The sequence below is a fragment of the Terrapene carolina genome, unplaced genomic scaffold, assembly GCF_002925995.2.
Source record: "Terrapene carolina triunguis isolate 2854851 unplaced genomic scaffold, T_m_triunguis-2.0 Scaffold58, whole genome shotgun sequence".
NCBI lineage: Eukaryota > Metazoa > Chordata > Testudines > Emydidae > Terrapene > Terrapene triunguis.
The window spans coordinates 9,339,913-9,363,738 of record NW_020664409.1 but is presented as its reverse complement, the minus strand read 5'-3'; the positions used below and the strand labels follow the sequence as shown (position 1 = coordinate 9,363,738).

Genomic DNA, 23,826 nt, shown 5'->3' with positions numbered 1-23,826 from the left:
GGGGGGGCAGTCAGGGGACAGGCAGCGGTTGGATAGGCATGGGAGTCCTGCGGGTTTGTCAGGGGACAGGTAGGGGGTGGGGCCCTAGGGGGGAAGTTGGAGGGGGCAGTTGGGGACAAGGAGAAGGGAGGCTTAGATAGGGGGTGGGATCCTGGGGGGCAGTTAGGGGCAGGGGTCCCGGGAGGGGGGGGATCAGGGGACAGGGAGCAGGAAGGGTTGGATGGGTTGGGGTTTCTGTGGGGGGCGGTCACAGGGAGTGGATAGGGGCAAGGTGGGGCTACCCTCCCTCCCCGTGGAGTGTCCTATTTTTTGAATGTTAAAATATGGTATCCCTACTCACAGTGCAGCTCTCCATTCAGGGCAGGCTGCAGCATGAGGACTCAGCTACCTCACTCCCTCCCCCTCTTTCCTGTTGGTAGTGGCCAAGGGAATGCTGGGAAATGTAGTTCTTTCCCTGCTCCAGGGCTGGCTCTATAGGCAGGGAGCTAACCAAGGAACTACAGCTCCCAGGGCCCCCTGTTGGTTCTCAGCTCCCATGCTGGATCCCTGCCGCCTCTGCAAATGGGCTGCCCCAAGCACGTGCTTGCTTTGCTGGTGCCTAGAGCCGCCCCTGTTAGCTGGGATGTGTTGATTTCCAGAAAGATAAAAATCCCTTTGGGAGCAATTCATAAGGTGTACAGAAGTGATAAAAGCAACAACCTATGTTCAAACAGTGTACACTGAAGCCTGATAATGAAAGCAAAGAAAACGACTATAACATTGGTAAAAACCTGATTTGCTATGGATAAGAAAATGCTGAGTGTGTTAAAATGCCAAACAGGAGAGAGAGAGGATTAATGACAAGCAAATATTAGAGTTCAAAATGGAATGGAAATTACTATGAAATGTAACCAACTTGTTTGGTAAGGCTCTTAATGAAGTATGATCTTAGGAATCTATCTGGGTTAGCTCTACGTCCAAAGAAAGAAAATGTTTATTAAGAAATTTCTCTACTCTGAGCCTCTTTTCTTGACAGAAATTTACTGAATAAATGTGACAGTTTCTGTCAAAGGTCATGTATTGAAGCATCTCTGACAAGCCAGAATGTTTATCAGATTTTCAAAAAGGGCCCCACTCAAGTCACTCTGATTGAAGTCAGTGGAACCTCTTGGATAATATAGTGGGGGTAAGAACTATTAATCTCATTACTGTTCCACCTTTATTAACAGACTCTCTCTGTTAAACTGCCATTGTTTGTTGGAATCTTAAATGATCATTTAAGACTGAATTCTCTCCCTCTTTTTCTCTCTCGTGTATATACATACATTTTTCATGAATTTAGGTGAAGTCATGACCTCAGAGGAAACAGTGATTCGATTACATTCCATTCCATTTACACTACACACAGAAAATCTGTAAGCACCGTGCCTTTGGTATACCCATTGGCAAGACAGGAAGAGTGATGGAAAGCACAAATAAACTTCATCTTATATCAAAGGTCACTGAAACATTAAGAACTAAGAGGGCCATGAAAAGAAATGAGGAATTCCTCTGTTTTCAGCAGACGAGAGGTACATCAAGATGTATAGTTATGACTAATTTTGCAGCCAAAATAGCCACTATGAAAAATAATACTTTTATAGTGTCTTTTGCCAGAAGATCTCAACATTGTTTATATTTAATTTATTAACCCTCAACACTCCTGTGAGGCAGGTGTTGATATCCCTATACCACACACTGGGAAAGTGAGGCATAATAAACGTACAGCACACAATTTCAAAGGTGACATCTCAATTTTTGGGAAACCAACTTTTATTTGAGGGGGATAGAAACTAAAATCCTTTTTATTTCAAATACACACCCACACGTGCCTATTTTAATTCAGAAAAATTGTAAAAAAGTGAATCTGGAACTATTGCTACGGCCCCTTCTGATTACCACAGCTAAAGAATTTGCTGCAAAATTGTGCACCAAAATTTACTTTTTCATAAAAAATAACCACAGACTCAAAAACCAAAACAAATAAAGTTTCTATCCTTTATGGTTTCAATATTCTTCTAAATAAGATTGGCGTGTGAACAGATATAGTATTGTTTTCCTAAGTCTGCAGACTGACAGCCTGAAACAGTAGCTCTAAAAGATTTGAAATGAAATATTTATTTCATTGGAATGTTACCTTGAAAAACTGATGACAACTGAAATGAGATTAAGGGCTTGTCTACAGAAGGAAATTTTCTGATAAAATTATACTGGGGTAACTCCCCATCTGCGTGCATTTTTTTCAGAATAAGAGTGTCTACATAGGAAGTCACACCAACATAACTATACCAGTATAATTATATCTGTAAATTTCCCCGTGTAGACAAGACCTAACTATTTCACTCCTGATCATGAACAATTTTAAATTTTGCTTAATTAACATTACCATGATATTCCTTATACTTAGCCCTGGGCTACACTACGAGTATTAGATTGATTTAACCCTGCACCCGTCCACATGACGAAGCCATTTTTGTTGACTTAAAGGGCTCTTAAAATCGATTTCTGTACTCCTCCCCAACGAGGGGATTAGCGCTGAAATCGACCCTGCCTGGTCGAATTTGGGGTAGTGTGGACGCAATTCGATGGTATTGGCCTCCGGGAGCTATCCCAGAGTGCTCCATTGTGACCGCTCTGGACAGCACTCTCAACTCAGATGCACTGGCCAGGTAGACAGGAAAAGCCCCACGAACTTTTGAATTTCATTTCCTGTTTGGCCAGCGTGGCGAGCTCATCAGCACAGGTGGCCATGGAGTCCCAGAATCACAAAAGAGCTCCAGTATGGACCGAACGGGAGGTACTGGATCTGATTGCTGTATGGGGACACGAATCCGTGCCATCCAAACTCCGTTCCAAAAGACGAAATGCCAGAATATTTGAAAAAATCTCCAAGGGCATGAAGGACAGAGGCTGTAACAGGGACCCGCAGCCGTGCCACGTGAAACTTAAGGAGCTCAGGCAAGCCTACCAAAGAACCAGAGAGGCAAACAGCCGCTCCGGGTCAGAGCCCCAGAAATGCCGCTTCTATGATGAGCTGCATGCCATTCTAGGGGGTGCCCCTACAACTACCCCAGCCCTGTGTGTGGACTCCGTCAATGGATTCTCACGCAACAGGGATGCAGATTTTGGGGACGAGGAAGATGATGATGAGGAGGTGGTTGAAGATAGCGCACAGCTATATTTACCTTTGTAAATATAATACATGGTTTAAAAGCAAGCTTGTTTAATTATTAATTTGCCCTGAAGACTTGGGATGCATTGGCGGCCAGTACAGCTACTGGAAAAGTCTGTTAACGTGTATAGGGATGGAGTGGAAATCCTCCAGGGACATCTCAGTGAAGCTCTCCTGGATGTACTCCCAAAGCCTTTGCAAAAGGTTTCTGGGGAGGGTAGCCTTATTCCGTCCTCCATTACCATGCCAGGCCAGTAGCACGTAGTCTGGAATCATTGCATAACAAAGCATGGCAGCGTATGGTCCCGGTGTTTGCTGGCATTCAAGCAACATCCGTTCTTTATCTCTCTGTGTTATCCTCAGAAGAGTGATATCATTCCTGGTGACCTGGTTGAAATAGGGGAATTTTATTAAGGGGACATTCAGAGGTGGCCGTTCCCGCTGGGCTGTTTGCCTGTGGCTGAACAGAAATCACTCCCGCTGTTAGCTACGCGGTGCGGGGAGGAGTGCAGCTATCATCCCAAAGAATTGGGTGTGTGTATGGGGTTTTAACTGGGTTTGTGCTGCATGTTAACCCGAAAACCGCTGTCCCTCCTTTTAAATGGCCAACCCATTTTAAATGGCCAACCCAACGGGTGCTTGGTATGGGAAATGAGGGCACTGCTGTTTGAAACCATCCCCACATGTTATGAAGGTTAAAGAAGCCAAAATACTGTGGCTTAACATGTCTGCCTGCAAGCCGAATTCTGTTGCCTGCCGGCCCTGCGTGTGTGATCTCACACACCAAACCGGCAGGCCCTCAATATAAGAGGCAAAATGCGACCTTGTAAAGAAAGCACATGTGCTATGTAATGTTAACAGCTTGGTTCACCGTGAAAGAGTCTACCCATTGTTCTCTAAATTGGTGTCTTTTTAAATACTACTCTGCCTCTTTTTCCTCCTGCAGCTGCAAATGTTTCAACGCTCCCCGTATCATCTCCGTCCCAAAGGCTAGTGAAGATTAGAAGGCGAAAAAAAAATGTACTTGTGAAGAAATGTTCTCTGAGTTCATGTAGTCCTCCCACACTGAAAGAGCTCAGCAAAATGCACGGAGGCAGACAATGTCAGAGTCCAGGAAAGCACAAAATGAATGCGAGGACAGGTGGCGGGATCAAGATGATCGGTGGCGTCAGCGTGATGAGAGGAGGCAGGAAGCAATGCTTAGGTTACTGGAGGATCAAACTGATATTCTCCGGCATATTGTTGAGGTGCAGGAAAGGCAGCAGGAGCACAGACCGCCGCTGCAGCCCCTGTGTAACCAACTGCCCTCCTCCCCAAGTTCCATAGCCTCCTCACCCAGACGCCCAAGAACGCGGTGGGGGGGCCTCCGGCCACCCAACCACTCCACCCCAGAGGACTGCCCAAGCAACAGAAAGAACTTCAATAAGTTTTGAAGTGCAGTGTCGCCTTGTCCTTCCCTACCCCACTCCTCCGCCACCCCACCCGGTGCTTCCCTCCTCCCCACCCCTCCCGGGCTACCTTGGCAGTTATCCCCCCATTTGTGTGACGAATTAATAAAGAATGCATGAATTTGAAACAACAATGACTTTATTGCCTCTGCAAGTGGAGATCAAAGGGGGGAGGGCGGTTGGCTTACATGGAAGTAGAGTGAACCAAGGAGGTGGGTTTTCATCAAGGAGAAACAAACAGAACTTTCACACCGTAGCCTGGCCAGTCATGAAACTGGTTTTCACAGCTTCTCTGATGTGCAGCACGCCCTGCTGTGCTCTTCTATCCGCCCTGGTGTCTGGCTGTGCGTAATAAGCGGCCAGGCGATTTGCCTCAACCTCCCACCCTGCCATAAACGTCTCCCCCTTACTCTCACAGATATTGTGGAGCACACAGCAAATAGTAATAACGATGGGAATATTGGTTTCGCTGAGGTCTAACTGAGTCAGTAAACTGCGCCAGCGAGCTTTTAAATGTCCAAATGCACATTCTACCACCATTCTGCACTTGCTCAGCCTATAGTTGAGCAGCTCCTGACTACTGTCCAGGGTGCCTGTGTACGGCTTCATGAGCCATGGCATTAAGGGGTAGGCTGGGTCCCCAAGGATAACTATAGGCATTTCAACACCCCCAAAGGTTATTTTCTGGTCTGGAAAGTAAGTCCCTTGCTGCAGCCGTTCACACAGACCAGAGTTCCTAAAGATACGAGCGTCATGTACCTTTCCCGGCCATCCCACGTTGATGTTGGTTAAACGTCCCTTGTGATCCACCAGTGCTTGCAACACCATTGAAAAATACCCCTTTCGGTTTATGTACTGGCTACTTTGGTGATCCGGTCCCAAGATAGGGATATGCGTTCCGTCTATCGCCCCACCACAATTAGGGAATCCCATTGCAGCAAAGCCATCCACTATGACCTGCACATTTCCCAGAGTCACTACCCTTGATAGCAGCAGCTCAGTGATCGCATTGGCTACTTGGATCACAGCAGCCCCCTCAGTAGATTTGCCCACTCCAAATTGATTCCCGACTGACCGGTAGCTGTCTGACATTTCAAGCTTCCAGAGGGCTATCGCCACTCGCTTGTGAACTATGAAGGCTGCTCTCATCTTGGTATTCTTGAGCTTCAGGGTGGGGAAAAGCAAGTCACAAAGTTCCATGAAAGTGCCCTTACTCATGCGAAAGTTTTGCAGCCACTAGGAATCATCCCAGACCTGCAACATTATGTGGTCCCACCAGTCTGTGCTTGTTTCCCGGGCCCAGAATCTGTGTTCCACGGCATGAACCTGCCCCATTAGCACCATGATGTCCAAATTGCCACAGCCCGTGCTTTGAGAGAACTGTGTGTCCATTTCCTCATCACTCTCGTCACCGCACTGCCGTCACCTCCTCGTCTGCTGTTGACGTTTCCAGTGCTGCACATACTGCAGGATAATGCGTGTGGTGTTTACAGTGCTCATAACTGCCGCGGTGATCTGAGCAGGCTCCATGCTTGCCGTGGTATGGCGTCTGCACGGAAAAAAGGTGCGAAACAATTGTCTGCCATTGCTCTCATGGAGGGAGGGGCGACTGATGACATGGCTTACAGGAATTAAAATCAACAAAAGAGACGGGTTTTCATCAAGGAGAAACACACACAACTGTCACACCGAAGCCTGGCCAGTCATGAAACTGGTTTTCAAAGCCTCTGTGATGCACAGCGCGCCTTGCTGTGCTCTTCTAATCTAATCGCAAACAGCCTAGTCAGCAAACAGTGCCAGCGAGCTTTTAAACGTCCAAAGGCACATTCTACCACCATTCTGCACTTGTTCAGCCTATAGTTCAAGTGCTCCTTACTACTGTCCAGGCTTCATGAGCCATGGGAGCAAGGGGTAGGCTGGGGTAGGTGTGATCGTGTGGTGCTGCCGGCTGGGAGAGCAGCCTGAGGCAGAAGCCTCCAGCTGGCATGATATTCCAGGCAGGACTGAATCTCCATTAGACGAAACTTAATGAAGAGAATGACCTGGAGTCATTCCCATTTTTGTCCAGGCGCCACCGACCGACCTCACCGAGGTCAGCCAGGAGCACCCATGTCTGCCCAGAGACCCCCCGACAGACCTCACTGAGGTCGGCCAGGAGCACCCACGAGACGACGATGATGGTTAACCGTCATATTGCACCGTCTGCTGCCGGCAAGGCAAGGCAAGGCAAGGCAAGGAGATGCTGCTGTGTAGCACTGCAGTACTGAGTCTGCCAGCAGCACCCAGAAGACATACGGTGACAGTGAGCTGAGTGGGCTCCATGCTTGCCGTGGTATGCCGTCTGCACGGGTAACCCAGGAAAAAAGGCGAGAAACGATTGTTTGCCGTTGCTTTCACAGAGTGAGGGGGGGCCTGATGACATGTACCCAGAACCACCCGCAACAATGTTTTTGCCCCATCAGGCATTGGGAGCTCAACCCAGAATTCCAATGGGCAGCGGAGACTGCGGGAACTGTGGGATAGCTACCCACAGTGCAACGCTCCTAAAGTCGACGCTAGCCTCGGTACTGTGGACGCACTCCACCGACTTAATGTGCTTAGTGGGGACACACACAATCGACTGTATCAAATCGATTTCTAAAAAATCGACTTCTATTAAATGGACCTAATTTCATAGTGTAGACATACCCTTAGTGTAAGGAACAATCCAGTAATACTGATTCCATATTATGACAAGTTATACTGGGTTTTGTCAATCCCTAAACAGATTCAAGGATGAACCTCTAAAAACTATCAATAATTCCTTCCTCACAAAATTCACATTCAACCATACAATCTAAAGGCACTTTTGAGTAAGGGACCCTGAAATATTGTGGAAGGGTTAGCAGAATCCTTTTATGAGGCTTCCTAAATTAAGTAACTTCATTAATTAGGCCTACGTCTGCTTGCAAATATGAAATCCAGTATTACTCATACATAGGGTACGTCTTCACTACCCGCTGTATCGGCGGGTAGCAATCGATTTATCCGGGATCGATATATCGCGTCTCGTTAAGACGCGATATATCGATCCCCGAACGCGCTCACCGTCGACTCCGGAACTCCACCAGAGCAAGCAGCGGTAGCGCAGTCGACGGGGGAGCCGTGGCCGTCGATCCCGCGCCATGTGGACCCCAGGTAATTAGATCCAAGAAACTTCGATTTCAGCTACGCTATTTGCGTAGCTGAAGTTGCGTATCTTGGATCGATCCCCCCCCAGTGTAGACCAGCCCTTAGTCTAAAAACAAAATGCTGTTAAAATCATTTAAAAAGAGCATTCTTGCCAGAGTCTCCTGGAATCAAGCTGCCATTTCCCAACAAAATGTTCCAATACGTTTTTGTTGTGTTTGGACAGCACACCTGTGGTCACACACAACCAATTATTTCACTGCTATATCATGTACAATAATAAATAAATAAATAAATAAGATTACCTATAGTAATTGCTTACAAATGTATTGCTACAGAATTAAAAACAGTTTGCTATTTTAAAGCCTTCTAGTCTGTGTTGCTAAGTTGCCTGATGTTCCTGTCTGACACAGAATTAGATTATCATAACTAATTCTGTTCAACAGATTCTAACAGCAAGAAACCCAGCAACATTTCTTAGGAAAGATTTTAAATAGCTAGATTCCAGTTAAGAACAACCTTCTGAAATAGATACTATCTGTAATGACCCAGACTCCCCACCTTAAACCTCAGCAGCAAAAGCACAGGCCTTTAGCACAAAAGCTAAAAGGAGTAACCCCCATTACTGCTGGTAGTGGTAATACATTATTACCCACTCTGTGGGGCAGTCATCAGAAGGGAACACAACACTTAGCTAGGGTGTTGCACATACAACACTGTCTGTTTTTCATGCTACTGTGATCCTAACTGCACAAACGAAGTGAGGTGTAACAGTCAACTCAATAGCATTTCTCTATTTGTCTGTAATTAGTTTTGAATACCGCATCCAATCAATTCAAAAATTTCAGGGAATATTCTAGGCATCAATGTCCAGAATCCTATTGATTTTGATGAAAATCAGAAAAACTGAAAGGGGAAAATGCAGGACACACAGAACCCCTGGCATGCGGTTAGCAGAGCCATCACCTTCAACCACCTCTGTAATTGTCTATAGATCAATGAACCATCTGATGGCAGCCATTAATATATTCCAGCACAACAATACCTCTTATTTTAACTCTGCCTATCTTCCCAATATAGTTTTAAACAGCTGACATCCTGAAGGGAAAAGAAATATGAGAATGGTGGGGGAAAGGGGAGAAATGGGGAGACATGGAGGGAATGGTGCACACACCAAGCTCCTGGAATGAGGGGAGAGAGAATGAGGGGTCAGGGGATAGAATCATAGAACTGGAAGGGACCTTGAGAGGTCATCTAGGCCAGTCCCTTGTACTCAAAGCAGGACTAAGTATCTAGACCATCCCTGACAGGTGTTTGTCCAACCTGCTCTTAAAAATCCCCAATGATGGAGATTCCACAACCTCCCTAGGCAGTTTATTCCAATGCTTGACCACTCTGACAGTTAGGAAGTTTTTCCTAATGTCCAACCTAAACCTCCCTTGCTGCAATTTAAGCCCATTTCTTCTTGTCCTATCCTCAGAGGTTAAGAACAACAATTTTTCTCCCTCCTCCTAGTAACATCCTTTTATGTACTTGAAAACTTATGTCCCCTCTCAGTCTTCTCTTTTCCAGATTAAACAAACCCAATTTTTTCAATCTTCCCTCAGAGGTCATGTTTCTAGACCTTTAATCATTTTTGTTGCTCTTCTCTGGCCTTTCTCCAATTTGTCCACATCTTTCATGAAATGTGCCCAGAACTGGACACAATACTCCAGTTGAGGCCTAATCAGCAAGGAGTAGAGCAGAAGAATTACTTCTCGTCTCTTCTTACAATACTCCTGCTAATACATCCCAGAATGATGTTTGCTTTTTTTATGACAGCGTTACACTGTTGACTCCTATTTAGCTTGTGATCCACTATGACCCCCAATACCTTTCCACAGTACTCCTTCCTAGGCAGTCATTTCCCATTTTGCATGTGTGCAACTGATTGTTCCTTCCTAAGTGGAGTACTTTGCATTTGTCCTTACTGAATTTCATCCTATTTACTTCAAACCATTTCTCCAGTTTGTCCAGATCAATTTGAATTTTAATCCTATCCTCCAAAACACTTGCAACTCCTTCCATTTTGGTATCACCCACAAACTTTATAAGTGTACTCTCTATGCCATTATCTAAATCACTGATGAAGATATTGAACAGAACTGGACCCAGAACCGATCCCTGCAGGACCCCATTTGTTATGCCCTTCCAGCATGACAGTGAAGCATTGATAACTACTCTCTGGGAACGATTTTCCAACCAGCTATGCACCCACCTTATAGTAGCTCCAGCTAGGTTGTATTTCCCTAGTTTGTTTATGAGAAGGTCATGCGAGACAGTATCAAAAGCCTTACTAAAGTCAAGATATATCACATCTACAGCTTCCCCCCATCCACAAGGCTTGTTACACTGTCAAAGAAAGCTATCAGGTTGGTTTGACATGATTTATTCTTGACAAATCCATGCTGTTATTTATCACCTTATTATCTTCTAGGTGTTTGCAAATTGATTGCTTAATTATTTGCTCCATTATCTTTCCGGGTTCAGAAGTTAAGCTGACTGGTCTGTAATTTCCCAGGTTGTCCTTATTTCCCTTTTTATAGATGGTCACTATATTTGCCCTTTTCCAGTCTTCTGGAATGTCTCCCGGCTTCTATGACTTTTCAAAGATAATGGCTCAGATATCTCCTCAGTCAGCTCCGTGAGTATTCTAGGATGCATTTCATCAAGCCCTCATGATTTGAAGACATCTAACTTGTCAAAGTAATTTTTGACTTGTTCTTTCCCTATTTTAGACTCTGATACTACCTCATTTTCACTGACATACACACAACCCCTGGCATAGGAGGAAGGAAGAATGGGGGCTCACAGATTCCCTGGAGGGGGTTGTGGGGAATGAGGGACCTTGGTATCAAGGAGAGTGGTGGCATTGGGGAGACAGCACACGAAGCCCCTGGTGCACAGAGCGAGAACAAGGGCACATAGAGGTCCTGGCATTAGAGAAGAGTGGGGGGTTGCAGTGAGGGCATGTCTATATGTACAGCACTCCAGCGGCATAGCAGTGTGTCTGATGAAGACACTCTATGCCGACGGGAGAAAACTCTCCCGTGGGCATAAAAACCCACCTCCGCCAGCGGCAGAAGCTATGTCAGCGGGATAAGCTCTCTCACTGACAGCGCTGTGCACATGGGTACGTATGTCAGTGTAATTTATGTTGCTCCGGGGAGTGGAATATTCACACCCCGGAGCGACATAAGTTTTACCGACATAGGCTGTAGTGTAGACATAGCCTGAGTCCCTGAAACACAGGAGATGGCACACAGGGGAGCTTATAGGAATTGAGAGATGCAAGGAGCCTCAGGTGGGTGCAATGTCCTTGGTCTAAAGAAGCAATCAAATGTGTAACCCTGTAGTTTAATTTGATGAAGATTAAAGGTAAGAGTCTAGAACTTGTATTTTATTTTGATAGTCAAACAAAGACGCAGGACAATTCTGTTAATATAAAAGTGTAGAGAAAACAGCACTAGGTATACACAAGCTCTCAGTCTGGTCTCCACTTAAAGGCATTTTCATATGGTTCTCTTACTTTTTAAAGCATAAACATATGGGTGTGTGCATACACAAATGGGCAAATAGCCAGATGTACATTTAAACTTTTGAAGGCCTTTATAGAAAACCTAACAAAAATAAATGTTTGAGAGACAAAGAAATAAAATTGAGCAAATTACTTGTCAAGCAAAGGTGTTCAGACTGCCAACAGGATATTTGACAGACTGTGGCTTTCAGACTCCTGAATGATATTAACCAAAACTTCTTTGCATAGTGTGATTAAAAAGCATTATCTACTCAGATTAAGGTTAAAACATTGACTCAGTCAACAAAATAACATTTTTGGGTATAAATAAGAGACAGTTGGAGAAATGGCAAACACAGATCACAAAAGATCTGGAGAGGCTGTTTACTGTATTTGCTTCTTCTGGTGCTGTAAGAGGAGGTTACTTACCTGTAACTGGAGGTTCTTTCAGATGTATGGTTCCTATCTGTATTCCACTGAGGGTTATAGACATGTGCTATATGTCCGGAGCCAGAGCTTTTGAAAGTAGTAGTATCCGTTGGTCTGCCCATCCACCCGTGCTCTGCCTCATGGTTTCGCCTGAAGCAATAAAGCCCTTTACCTTTATTTGTCTTTCCTGAATACCACATAACTCTTAATATCTGTTTTCCAGTCATGACTACTATTACACCATGTTTCCATTATCCTTATAATATCTAGTTCCCTTCCTGCACCAGTAGTTCTAGTTCCTCCATTCTGTTATCCAGTCTCCTTGTATTGGTATATAAACACCTTAGTTATTTCTGCTTGACTTCACCCAGATTTCTCACCCAATTAGGTAGATTCATTTTACTCCCAATATTACCTACCTGACTGTTCCTGTCGGTGGTTTTGGCACTATCTTTCCTCGTGTTGTCCATTCTCCTACCCCAATATTGTTCCTTTTTCCATTGCAGTATCCTCTTTTACTTGATTTTCCTCCCAATAATAGAACTAGGAGTGGAGACTACATGATCATCTTCCAGCTGCCTTCTCTGAATTCCCAGTTTAAAGTTATTTTAATTAGTTGTACCAACCTCCATCCCAGAAGTCTGTTTCGCTCCCTACTCACATGGAACCCATACTGTGAGAACAGTTCTCTATCTGTGAATGCTTCCCAGTCGTTGAACATTCCAAAGCCTTCCACGAAGACCTGCCTCTTTCTGGTGTTGGTGTAATTATCTGGCCTTTCCCCTTCTATTCTTTCTGGCTGCAAGTCTTCTTGTCTTCTGTTCTCATTTAAAATCTTCTGCGAGTCATCCTCTGTGCTCCTGGGGGTCCAAACTCTGGCCATCTCCACTGTCTCTTCCTCTCCTCTTGTAGGACTAGCCACTATTTTCTTCATCACTCTCCCATCTTCTGTTACTGTCTGCCTCTCCCCTTCATTTTCCAACTCATCAAACCCATTCCTTGTCTCTATTTCTCCTTTGCTAGTTGGTCTTTTCCTCTGCCTTATTCTTGTATTCACATGCTTCCACTGGCCACTTTCTTCATTCAGGAGTCTAGTCACATAGTTCTCTGGTCCAGCTTGCATCTGAGCATCTTGAGGTTTCGTTTCAGCTTCCTCTCTCCTTCCCTCCCCTTTGAAATTCAACCATAATTTTTAGCTGCAGCTGCAAACCTTGGATTTCCTCTTCCTATCAGGTGGCACTTCATACAAATGAAGCATCTTCCAGGTACCTTCTCTCAAGTATAACGTATATCCCACAGTGTCCACATCCAACATCTTCATTGTCTCTTCCGTTCCTCAGGTCACTACCACTGCTGCCTGTGTAATTGTCATAGACTTCACTCCTAAGCTCCCATCAAGAAAGAAAAACAAAACAAAAAACCTCCTCCCCCAAACTCTCCTTACAAACTTCCCTATTTTCAGATCTGTTCACTGGCTGGCTAGCTGCCTTTATAAGCTTCCTGATGAGGGAAGCTCTGCTCCCTTAATCAAGGTTTAGTTGTGATCAAGTGCTCTGCTTCTCTCACAGCCCACTACCAGACTTTGCAAATTAAAAAACAAGTAAACAATTATACACACCCTCAAGAATGGACTTGCTGCCCCTAAGGAACAGGGGTTGCCTCCCTTCTCCTCCAACAGATCTACACTCAAACTCCCCTGGGTCCTGTGCTGTTGGCTGACTAGATGGCTGCCTTTATAGGCCTCAGCGTTGTCTAAAATTCTTTTATCCCAATTCATCTGTAGCTTTTGAGGCACTTTCCCATTAATGAATATTGTTTTAAAAGCTTTAGTTACCTCCCCACCAATCTTGTCTTTCAATCTCACACTTTAGAGGCATAGTTATGTACTTATCACCTCTGTTGTATTTTGCAAAGGCACTCATGTCAATCCAATCAGCCTGCCATTGTGTATCCACATCTGAGACAACTGTTTTATTTCTTTTAAACTGAATCCTGGTTGGCTTGTGGAATGCATAAGTATTTTGCTCAGTAAGCCAGCTAGCTACTTGCTTTCAGTTCAAAGATTTTTGATGCTTCCTTGCCAACTGAAAAAAAAAAAAAAAAAAGAGTTCACATCCTTGAACCTTCCAACCTTCTTAGGTGAATAATAAGTTTTTTTAACAATGTCTGTGACATGGCCACTTCCACCAGTGCATGTTTAGAAGATGGCTGCAACGCTGCTTGCTGAACCAATGGTTCCCCCAGGCAAATCTCCTTGGTTCCCCAGACCTAGGTTAGAAGGACCTTTCTATTGGGGGCTCAGGGGTCAAAAGGGATTAGGCCACCCCCAGAAGGGCAAAAGTTTAGTGCATAATGCCCTTTGCTATAGCACTGTCAATTCGGTTAAGACGGGACTTCTTGTCATGTCATCCTTATATCATTCATCAATCTTTGTGACATTTGCTAGAGGCTCTGTACTACTAACATGCCTTATTGTAATAGACTTCAGTAGCTCAATCTGTTTAGTTTAACAAAGAGAAGGTTAAGGAGTGAGTTGGTCACAATCTAAATGCTTACATGGGGAACAAAACTTTGAGAATGAGTTCTTCAATCTAGTAGATAACAGCATAAGATTGAATTTCTGTAATTTGAGGATAGACAACTTCAGACTAGAAATAAGACCATTTTTTTAACACTGAGTGTAATAGAGCTATTGGAACAACTTACCAAGAGTTGTGATAGATTTTCCATCACTGGCAATTTTTAAATCAAGACTGGATGTTTTTCTAGTTCAAACAGAAATTAATTCAGTGACGTCCTATTCTCTACCTCTTATTGAAGATCTGCTTTCCAGTTTATTTTCTTCCAGGGATACTAGCTTTCATTTGTCCACATTGAATAAATAATAAAGAATAATAATAATAAAATCTATCACTTCTTAGCACTTTGACTATGTAAAGTGTACATATTTACATATTATTATTCTCAAACTAACTGGCTTGGGGAAAAAAGCATCTTATTTCCTAGTCAAGACAAGGCCAAAGGATTAGCAAACATTCAGCTCTTTCAGCCAACAAGGGTATACAACTTGGGTAATGGGTAAGGACTTTGTATTCTCTTCAATCTTCAAGCACCTCCATTGACACAGCAACCAACTGGAGGTTTTTGAGTAAGGTTTCTGTGTCACTCACACACACACACCACATGAAAATCCCATCACTCAATGCTAAAATAAATAATGTCACAAAATCCATGATTTGAAATACCAAATAAAAAAATAATTACTGTATGGCATTTAGAGCTTCAGCAATTAGCACATTTTTTGGTGTGGTCTGAGCGTGAATTCAAAAGACGGGGAACAAAGTGACTACGGGATCTCTAACTCTGTAACCTCAAATAATTCTTATGGATCATAAGCAATACCACATCCCTGAATCTCACGAACAAAAGAAATCCACTAGCTAAACAATGCCAAGCTGTGTGATGTCTTATAAATCAATAAAGCAATTGTATAATCAATACAGTGCTTAACAGGAAGTGAACAATCTGCTACGTGGCAGTGATAGATTGAGATACAATATTAGGGTAAGTATCCTGGCAGCAAGGTTAACTGACCCATATAAACTCTAGGGAATTGTATCAGGATGAACAGTGAGCTGGGTTCCCTGAACCGATACCAGAAGTCACAAAAAACCCCAAACAAAATGCCTCCAAAACACACAGTCACAAGATGCTTTACAGTAGTACTGGAAAAGGCTGTTTTTAATCCTTGTCAGTGCTAAATTGAATCATACGGATTACAAGTCAACGTATTTTACACAAAAGAATGCAAGCTTTAACTGAAATACAAACCAAGTGTGCGTTTTTATTCGATCTAGGTAATTATATACCCATTATTTGTGGCAATTCAGCACATGAGAAATATATATATATGGAAGAATCTCTCTCCACTAAGACCAATGTTTTCCCTCAGAAAACGAGACAGTGTGCAAGCACTTTTAACCCGCCCTTCCCCCCCCATCCCCGCAAGTACTTGAAAATATGTCACAGGAAGATAGGAATTGCCATACTAGATCAGAATTGTGGTCTCGATAGTTTGGTATCCCATCTTCAAAAGCAGCCAACTCCAGATGCTTCAAAGGACTGTTCAAGAAACCCTGGATAGGTAGATGTCAGAAAATCATCTGCTTCTCCACAGTAGGTCTCCTCCTAACTCCTAGTATTTAGAGACTACCTTAAATCCAGAAGCATGAGGTTTAATATCTCTTCCAAAAATGTGTAGTATTAACTATGATAACTTTGAATATCTTGTTATACATATAAATGTCAGATTTCTTTTTGAACCTTGCTAAGTTTTTGGTCTCAATATCTTGAGGTAATAAATTCCAGTTTAATTATATGTTGTGTGAAAAAGGACTTCTTTTTATCAGTTTTGAATTTGCCACTTCATAATTTCTGTGTGTCCCTTGTTGTTGTTGTTTTGGGATAAGGAGAACACAAACTTCCAACCTACCTTCTTTATCACATTCATTATTTTATATACTTTTATCATATCCCCTCTTATTCAATTTCTCTTAATAAAATATTTTTTTCATGCCCTAATAATTTTTGTCGCCTTTCTCTGATCCAGCTGCAATTCTCTAATATCCTTTCTGAGCTGGGGTGATCAGTACTGAAGTCATACTGCTAATTTATAAAATGGCAATATAATATTTTCTGAATTATTCTCCATCCCATTCCTTATTTATTTGAACATCTTATTTAATTTTCTGATACATTGTTTAGAAGTCTTCATTGAGCTGTCCAAAGTGGCATTCAGGTCACTTTTCCTGAGGTGATATAGTTAGAACCTGTAAAGCATATGGAGTAGTTTAAATGTTTCCCTTCAATGTCTTTTACTTTGCATTTATCAACATTTATTTATATATTTTATAATTACCAGCTTTGATATGTACAATGAACCATCCTGCAAGGGATACCTAGGGTAAAGCTGACGAGTGTTCAAAGCTGTCTTAACATGCTGCCTAAAGCTGCATTTGACCTACAGTGACCTGCTACCATTTAGTCATTACTAGTTACACACCCATAACACATTACAAGCTGAATGTGTAAGTCAGAAGTTATCAGTGTGCCTGATAAATGTTAAATGTGTACTCTTAGAAACTGTGCTCGTTCCAAAAACAAATATGAAGTATTATAACTTTGATCTGTTTCGATCATTATTAGGTTTGATGTTGGTATGTTGGTATGGTAAATCTATGGTATGTTGACCATAGCTTCTGCAAATTAAATCAACTGATTTAATAAATCTGAAACACTGTAATAAAGATACAATCATAATATCATAAGTAATATTAATGTAAATGTTTATGGAAATATTTCATCTTGGAGGATTCTAAAGTTTTTCAAAAATCTTATACATTACACCCTCATTTATCCAAATGGCCAAATATCCTTCAGATAACTAGGTGTTCAGATAAACAGAAGTGCTATTTTGATCTGGGATCTAGCTGTAGGCTGGGAGGCAGTAAAGCTTCCAGTACAGCTGGGAATGATGGCACTCTGTGCATCAGCCCATCACCTACGCACCTCGCTGCCCCGTGACTGTCCTGGTGCCCAGGTAGCCTGTCTCGGGCTGTGGCTGGATGCGGCCCCTCAGTGCTGATTCTGGTGTCGGTGAGATCCCTGCCCCGCTGGTCACTGGGAAGCCATGTCCTAGTCTCCATGATGGGGGAGGAACACTTATTATGTTGCTATGAATACAACTAATTATGCAAGATGCACTTCGAAGTCGACACAATGTTGTAATCATTGAGTGAGTACACAGCTCCACTGGTGTATCATGAATTTTTTGTTAATGTAGTATGCCATGAAGTTCATGTGAATGTATTACTTGTGATTTGTAGAGCTATATGGGGGACACAATGTGGATTCGAATAATTAGGATTTTTGGACAAAGGAAATTCTGATAACTGGGAATATACCGTCCGTACATACATCAGCACTTAAATACATCTACCTCTGGAGTGGGTGGCAATCCCCAGCATACACATAACTACAAAAAGGTGAGTATGGGCAGAAGATTTAGGCCAGAAACAACAATGCAAATCCCAGCTCCTATAAAAACTGACAACAGATCTTTGAGGTGCTCAACAAATCAGACTCATTTTATGGTCTTATCCCACACTTGCATGGTACACATAAGAAGGATGAAACTTGTAATTCTAGAGTTTCTGTGTATCCCCAAAATGATGCTTAGACAGCTGAGGCTCCTCAGAAGACCTATCCTGTTTTGATTGATACAGTAGCATCTTTACTCATTATTTTAAACAGTAACTGAGTGCACCTTTATCTGTCAGTTATGTCTATCGACCTTTATGCTTCAATAGCCACCATTGATCCTAGACCACAAAGCTATCCCTTTATATTCTAGTGGCAACAGACTCTTCTTGAAAGATCCTGCATACTAGTATACAGTTTCTTTAGAAATCAAGGCAGTTAGGCTCACTCTCTATTCCTCAGGACTTTGAAGAGCTCACTGGGCACAATGTTAAATAAACGTGGGCTTCAATGCTTTAAGGAACCACAAGTGGAAATACTTCATTTATAATATTTGAGGTAGTGCTGGATGTTTACCTGCTATTTATTTTCATATATATGTAGCTGTATCTGGGTATTGATGAGATACAGACTACAGAAGACTTCTAAGTCACTGCTTTTGCTCCCTTATGTTAGGTTTTTCCCATCATCAATTCATAAGAGATTCAGGAAATTCATTTTGTCACCAGTGACAAAGAGTCCTGTGGCACCTGCCATAGGACTCTTTGTCGCTTTTTACAGATCCAGACTAAAACGGCTACCCCTCTGATTTTGTCACCAGGTACAATTCTTTAGAGAATTCTCTCAATTCCTGCTACTTGTATATTTGTAGTTCACATCCATTCTTCAACACATTGTCTCTGCCTTCACTGATTTATTTTGTTACAAAATGTTCTTTTCTAACTAAACTTTTAAAGTTCCCATTGCTCTCTATGGGAGCCCTGCACACTCACAGGGCAATATTTTCACTTTTATTCTTCATCCTGATGTTTGCCATCTTACGAACACAATGCTGAGTCTAAGGGTACGTCTATACTTACCTCTGGGTTCGGCGGTAAGCAATCAATCTTCTGGGATTGATTTATCGCATCTTGTCTAGACGCGATAAATCGATCCCGGAAGTGCTCGCCGTCGACACTGGTACTCCTGCTCCGCGAGAGGAGTACGCGGAGTCGACAGGGGAGCCTGCCTGCCGCGTGTGGACCCACGGTAAGTACCTTGTAGTTCGAACTAAGATACTTCGACTTCAGTTGTGTTATTCACGTAGCTGAAGTTGCGTATCTTAGTTTGAACTGGGGGGTTAGTGTGGACCAGCCCTAAGATCGATACAAGTTTTTCTGGGTGCATTTCTGAGAGGTACAAATGGGAGGAAGATTTTGACTCAGGATCCATAGTTTGCTATGACCTCTTCTACTAGCTATTGAAAGGGCTGATTATGAAAGTAAAATCCAAACATCACTACCCTCAAGTTGCTCAGTTAGAGTCCACAATAATATTATCACACTCAAGAAGATTTGGATATTTGATTAATTGGACAATCTCCTATGACAGACAAATGGTTTAACATCTAAAGCCTAATTCTACAAATTTACTTTTTATAATCTGTGACTACAAAAAGTTACTAACAGTCTTAAATGAAGCACTTATCATTCTACACAGGATACCACACTGACTTGATTTGTTAACATCTATGTCAATATGTAAATGATTCTCTTTTTTACTTACCTCCAGATGCTCTAAAATATAGGGAGGATTTGTCATGCCAAGTCTCAGCATAGCTCCCTCAGGAATAACTTCAACCAGCTTCCACAGAAGTGTAGGAAGGTCTGTGCCAATGTCTCTGCCATAAGCCCCTGTGTCTTCGCTGGTCAGCCATATCTCACAAACACCCTCTGTGAATAAAAGAAAGAGATAATTAACAAATCTGTTTTAGAGCTGTTTATTTTATCGTACAGCTGCTCACCCTTTTTAATGCAGTATTTCACAAGACTATTATGCAGCCAGGCTGAGTATTCAATTGCAGAAAAAAAGAGGCTTATCCCATGGGTAGTGGTGGGTTATTAAGTTCATTTTATGAGCACCAGAGTGCTACAACAATGCTGTAAATTATCACTGCTGTGGAGTGATTAACATTCACAGCCAATGATTAATACTGTGCTGCCTCTAAAGCAACTCAGTTTGGACTTTTACTGCACTCCCATCTTTGAGGCTATCTAGTTTATTAAAAAGGCCAAACAATGCTGCTCAAGCAATCAGTCCATGCTAATGACCATTACTAGCGGTTAACTGACTGACTTGTTAGTTAACAGCCTGCAAAGGCCAAAGGTAGTTAAGGCTCTAACAAGCCAACGGCTGAATGCGGTGATTATCATGTAACCTGGAATAACTATTACAAGCTGCATTCTTTAAATTATACTGTTAGCAATGACATATTAAATTATTCCATTAAAAGGGTAGTCAGTGCAGGATGGCTAAATAGTAGTGTTGAAAAACCTGTTTCCTGGCAGTTAATACTCTATTTTCCATCAATCAGATTTTAGGAAGTAGTGTAGTTGATTTGTATTGTAAAAAGTCTTGCCCTTGAACACTGAAATCTGGTAACAACATTCTCCTGCCCAAAGAGAGTAAAGATTGTGCCACTCTTTAATAACAGTTGAAATGAAGAAGACTTCATATGGGCCACTACTATAAGTCTGCCCCTGACCTCAACCTTTTCATAATGCAGAAATGAAGCTGCTGAAGAAATAAGTCAATTAAAAAGGGGGGACATTTTCTTATGCGTCAATTAGATGACTATGATTAACTCAGCGCGAAGTTAAGCTTCTACTACAGGAAATAAAACAAAGAAAAGAAAAGAAAAAGAAAAGTCACATCAACAGTTCCATCCATTAGAAGCCGCGTGACTGTGGTTTCAAAGTGGCTCCAACTGGACTGGCAGAGGAAGCTACGCCTCATAAAATTTAAATGTTTTTAATCATTTTAATTTGGAAAATACAAACAAAAACATTGATTTAAATAATGTTAAGACTATGATGCAAACAGAAAAAGCAAAATACTGCTCTCTAACTCACGCTATGTTGAAAGAGAGGTACAACAGTCTGTGTTGAGTGTCAAACTGAACTCTGATTGTTTAAAAAGGTTTTAGAACTATTTATTATTTAAAACCAAAACAATTTACAATATAAACCAAAAATGTTTTATTTATTATTTTGCCCACTGGGATAGCTTCATGAGATGGACTTCTTGTTTTTGTGAGCGTCCTGGTGGAAGCAGTATTGAGATGGTTCTCTCCAGCATACTTCAGTTCAACATAAACAATGCTTTATAATGCACAACATAGTCAAAACTATCAGACAACAATACTGAAATGTCCATTGGAACACAGTCTTCTATGCAAATATGCAGTTAGGCACTTACAAAAAATCCTGTAAAACATCCTTCAGAATAGCATCTGCACACGTTCACAGCCCACCTTTAAAAGTTTGATATCAAATATTAAAAAGTTCGATTAACCTATTTGCAGTTGTTTCTCCACTGCTATGTAGCCATCATCCACTAACATTCCATTACATGTACCTGCATATCACAGTGGTGTTATCACACTTGCAAGCATAACTTTATAGTCAAATGTCTCAAGAGTTTTACAGTGTGAATAAATATATTATACACACTCACTACTGGTTTTACAGAAGTTGCTAATATTTTTAGCAATATACTTCACATCAAGCAATGCTAAGCTATTGCAAAGGTTTACTTGCCTGTTTAAAAAAAAATCATATGTATGGTGCAACCAATGGAAAAAATGAATAAAGTAACATTAAATAAATAAATAAAAATCTTAAACGAGTTACAAAAACAGGACATTAGCCATTCTTTTCCAGTTGCTGGCATTCACCAAAACAACAACATGAACATTTTAAAGTGATCAGACTGATTTTAATTTATAATTTTTCCATCCAAATTGTTCCATGTTTTTACCCTCTGAAGAGGATTGCTGGAACACTGCCTTGCTGTTGCCAGATGAATGTGAAGAAAGAATGTCTATGAATAGGAATGGAAATAACATTCAGGTGGAAAACAACCACCAGCTCTTAAAGCTGCATAGGTGGGACTATTAGCCCCCTGGTGGGCTGAAACTTCAAATTAAATCACATGAAAAGGAAGCAGCTGTAACAGTAAATCAGCAACAACAGGAATAACTGTCTTGACTGCTCTGCGATCAGGGTGCTGAATAAAAGGCAATGGGCACAATCCATGCTCAGACAGTCAAAAACATGTACATAATGTAGAAAAAAATACTGTATTTTAGGAAAACCTTCTTTCCCCAATTTCAGCCTTGCAAAAGGGATAAGCAAATCATGAAGGCTATTTTGAGTCCTAAGCCTTGAAATCTATACAGCCTGGGTAAATCAACCTAAAGCTCAGCTCCTTTGTCACAGCTCTGGAGTGAATACTAAAAGGATCTGTTAAAATGTTCATTCTAGCCCTCTGGACTCAGAGGCTAGGACTCAATTTCAAGAAAGACACGGAAGTTCCCCCCAGGTCCCCCAACTTAAGGCAAACAGGGGGAGTGGAGAATATGATCCCTTCTTATTTGTTTCTTATACTTTACTTTTTTTTCTTCACAAAAAATAAATCTTCTGTGAAAACAACATTCCCCAGTGCTGCTCAGGATCTCTTTTTAAACACATTGCCTCATCATGTGCATTATTTATTTTTTTCCCCTACTGAATGCTCACTTCATTAGGTCATCCATCATGCTGTTATCTGGGTAATTTTAGTGCTAGTAGAAGCAAACTGACCTCTAAGAAAGAAATACGATCCAAAGGGCAGAGAAAAAAATTCTTTGAACACATTACAGATCTTAAACTCCATTATCGTTATACCCAAATAATTACAAATCAGTCTTCAGTCACAGCTCTTTTCCCCCCCACCCACTGCCCCAGCACCCGCACCTAGCACAAACAGTAACCTTAACAGCTGGATTCATATCTCTGCTCTCCTGTAAGTGGAGATGACTGAGAATGGAAAATGTATGAGAACATAAAAGGTGAATACTAAATGAAAGATGTTTTGTGCCTAACAGAACATTTCACTATAAAGAATAGGCACTGCAGAAATGTCTGCAATGAGTTTTGACTTTGCTTTCTCTAGAGTAGTCCAAATGAACTCTGTCATAGCTAATGGTGTTATTGTTATAAGCTATATCTTTCCATTTTATATATTTCTAGAAATCTTCTTTCCCCAATAATACAAGTTGAACTGTCTTCAGCATATTTTCCAGATCTAAAAACATCACTTTGCTTTTTGTGCTGATGGTTATATACAGCATTATCAGTTTGAATAAATGATACCTAAGTCTGTCTGTCTCTCTCTCTTTATTGTGGGGTGGAATGAATGCATCTGCTCCCACTGTACTAATCTGCCTAAACTGGAAAAATTCCTGCTAATATTTTTTTTTAATTATTCTATTCACTCACCACTATCTGCTTCTTCTGTCATGTAAGGATGATATCCAATTATTAGTCTAATTAGACATAGCTAGAAAAGCTCCACCCATCCCCCAAAACACCATAGATTCAAACTGAAAGTAACTAAAATTAGATCTGTAAAATCGTAGCTATCAGTTAACAATTCTTCAATGAATCTCACAGTGATTTATGCTGTTATCTGGTAAGAAAAGCAATAAAAGAGTACCAAAAAGCATTCACTTTTCTTATCTCTCTCTTTTTAAAAGCTTTCCTGTGAGATTTTTCTAATGTGAACCATAGTGGTTTTTCCAGCAGTGTGATTCTCTGCAGGTTGTCACAGTGGGAGACCCCTAGCACTGACCTTCTCAGTAGCCCTCATACTCCTCTCAATATCTGCCTGACCTTGCTCTTCCTTTTCCAACAGAGAATTCTTTTAGCAGCCTGCAGTGCTGTCCAGACCACAGAAATACCTCTTTCACTGTACCA

The 23,826-nt window shown here is 41.8% G+C and overlaps 1 protein-coding gene across 2 annotated transcripts in view; it reads right to left on the bottom strand.

Annotated features, from left to right (window-relative positions):
- CDKAL1 (CDK5 regulatory subunit associated protein 1 like 1) overlaps nt 1-23,826 on the bottom strand; it is a 648,436-nt gene that overhangs the window by 279,270 nt on the left and 345,340 nt on the right. For both annotated transcript variants that reach the window (XM_026660497.1, XM_026660489.1), the window contains one exon: nt 19,595-19,761. In XM_026660497.1, the coding sequence (XP_026516282.1) occupies nt 19,595-19,761 (167 nt within the window). The remainder of the gene's footprint in view (nt 1-19,594; nt 19,762-23,826) is intronic.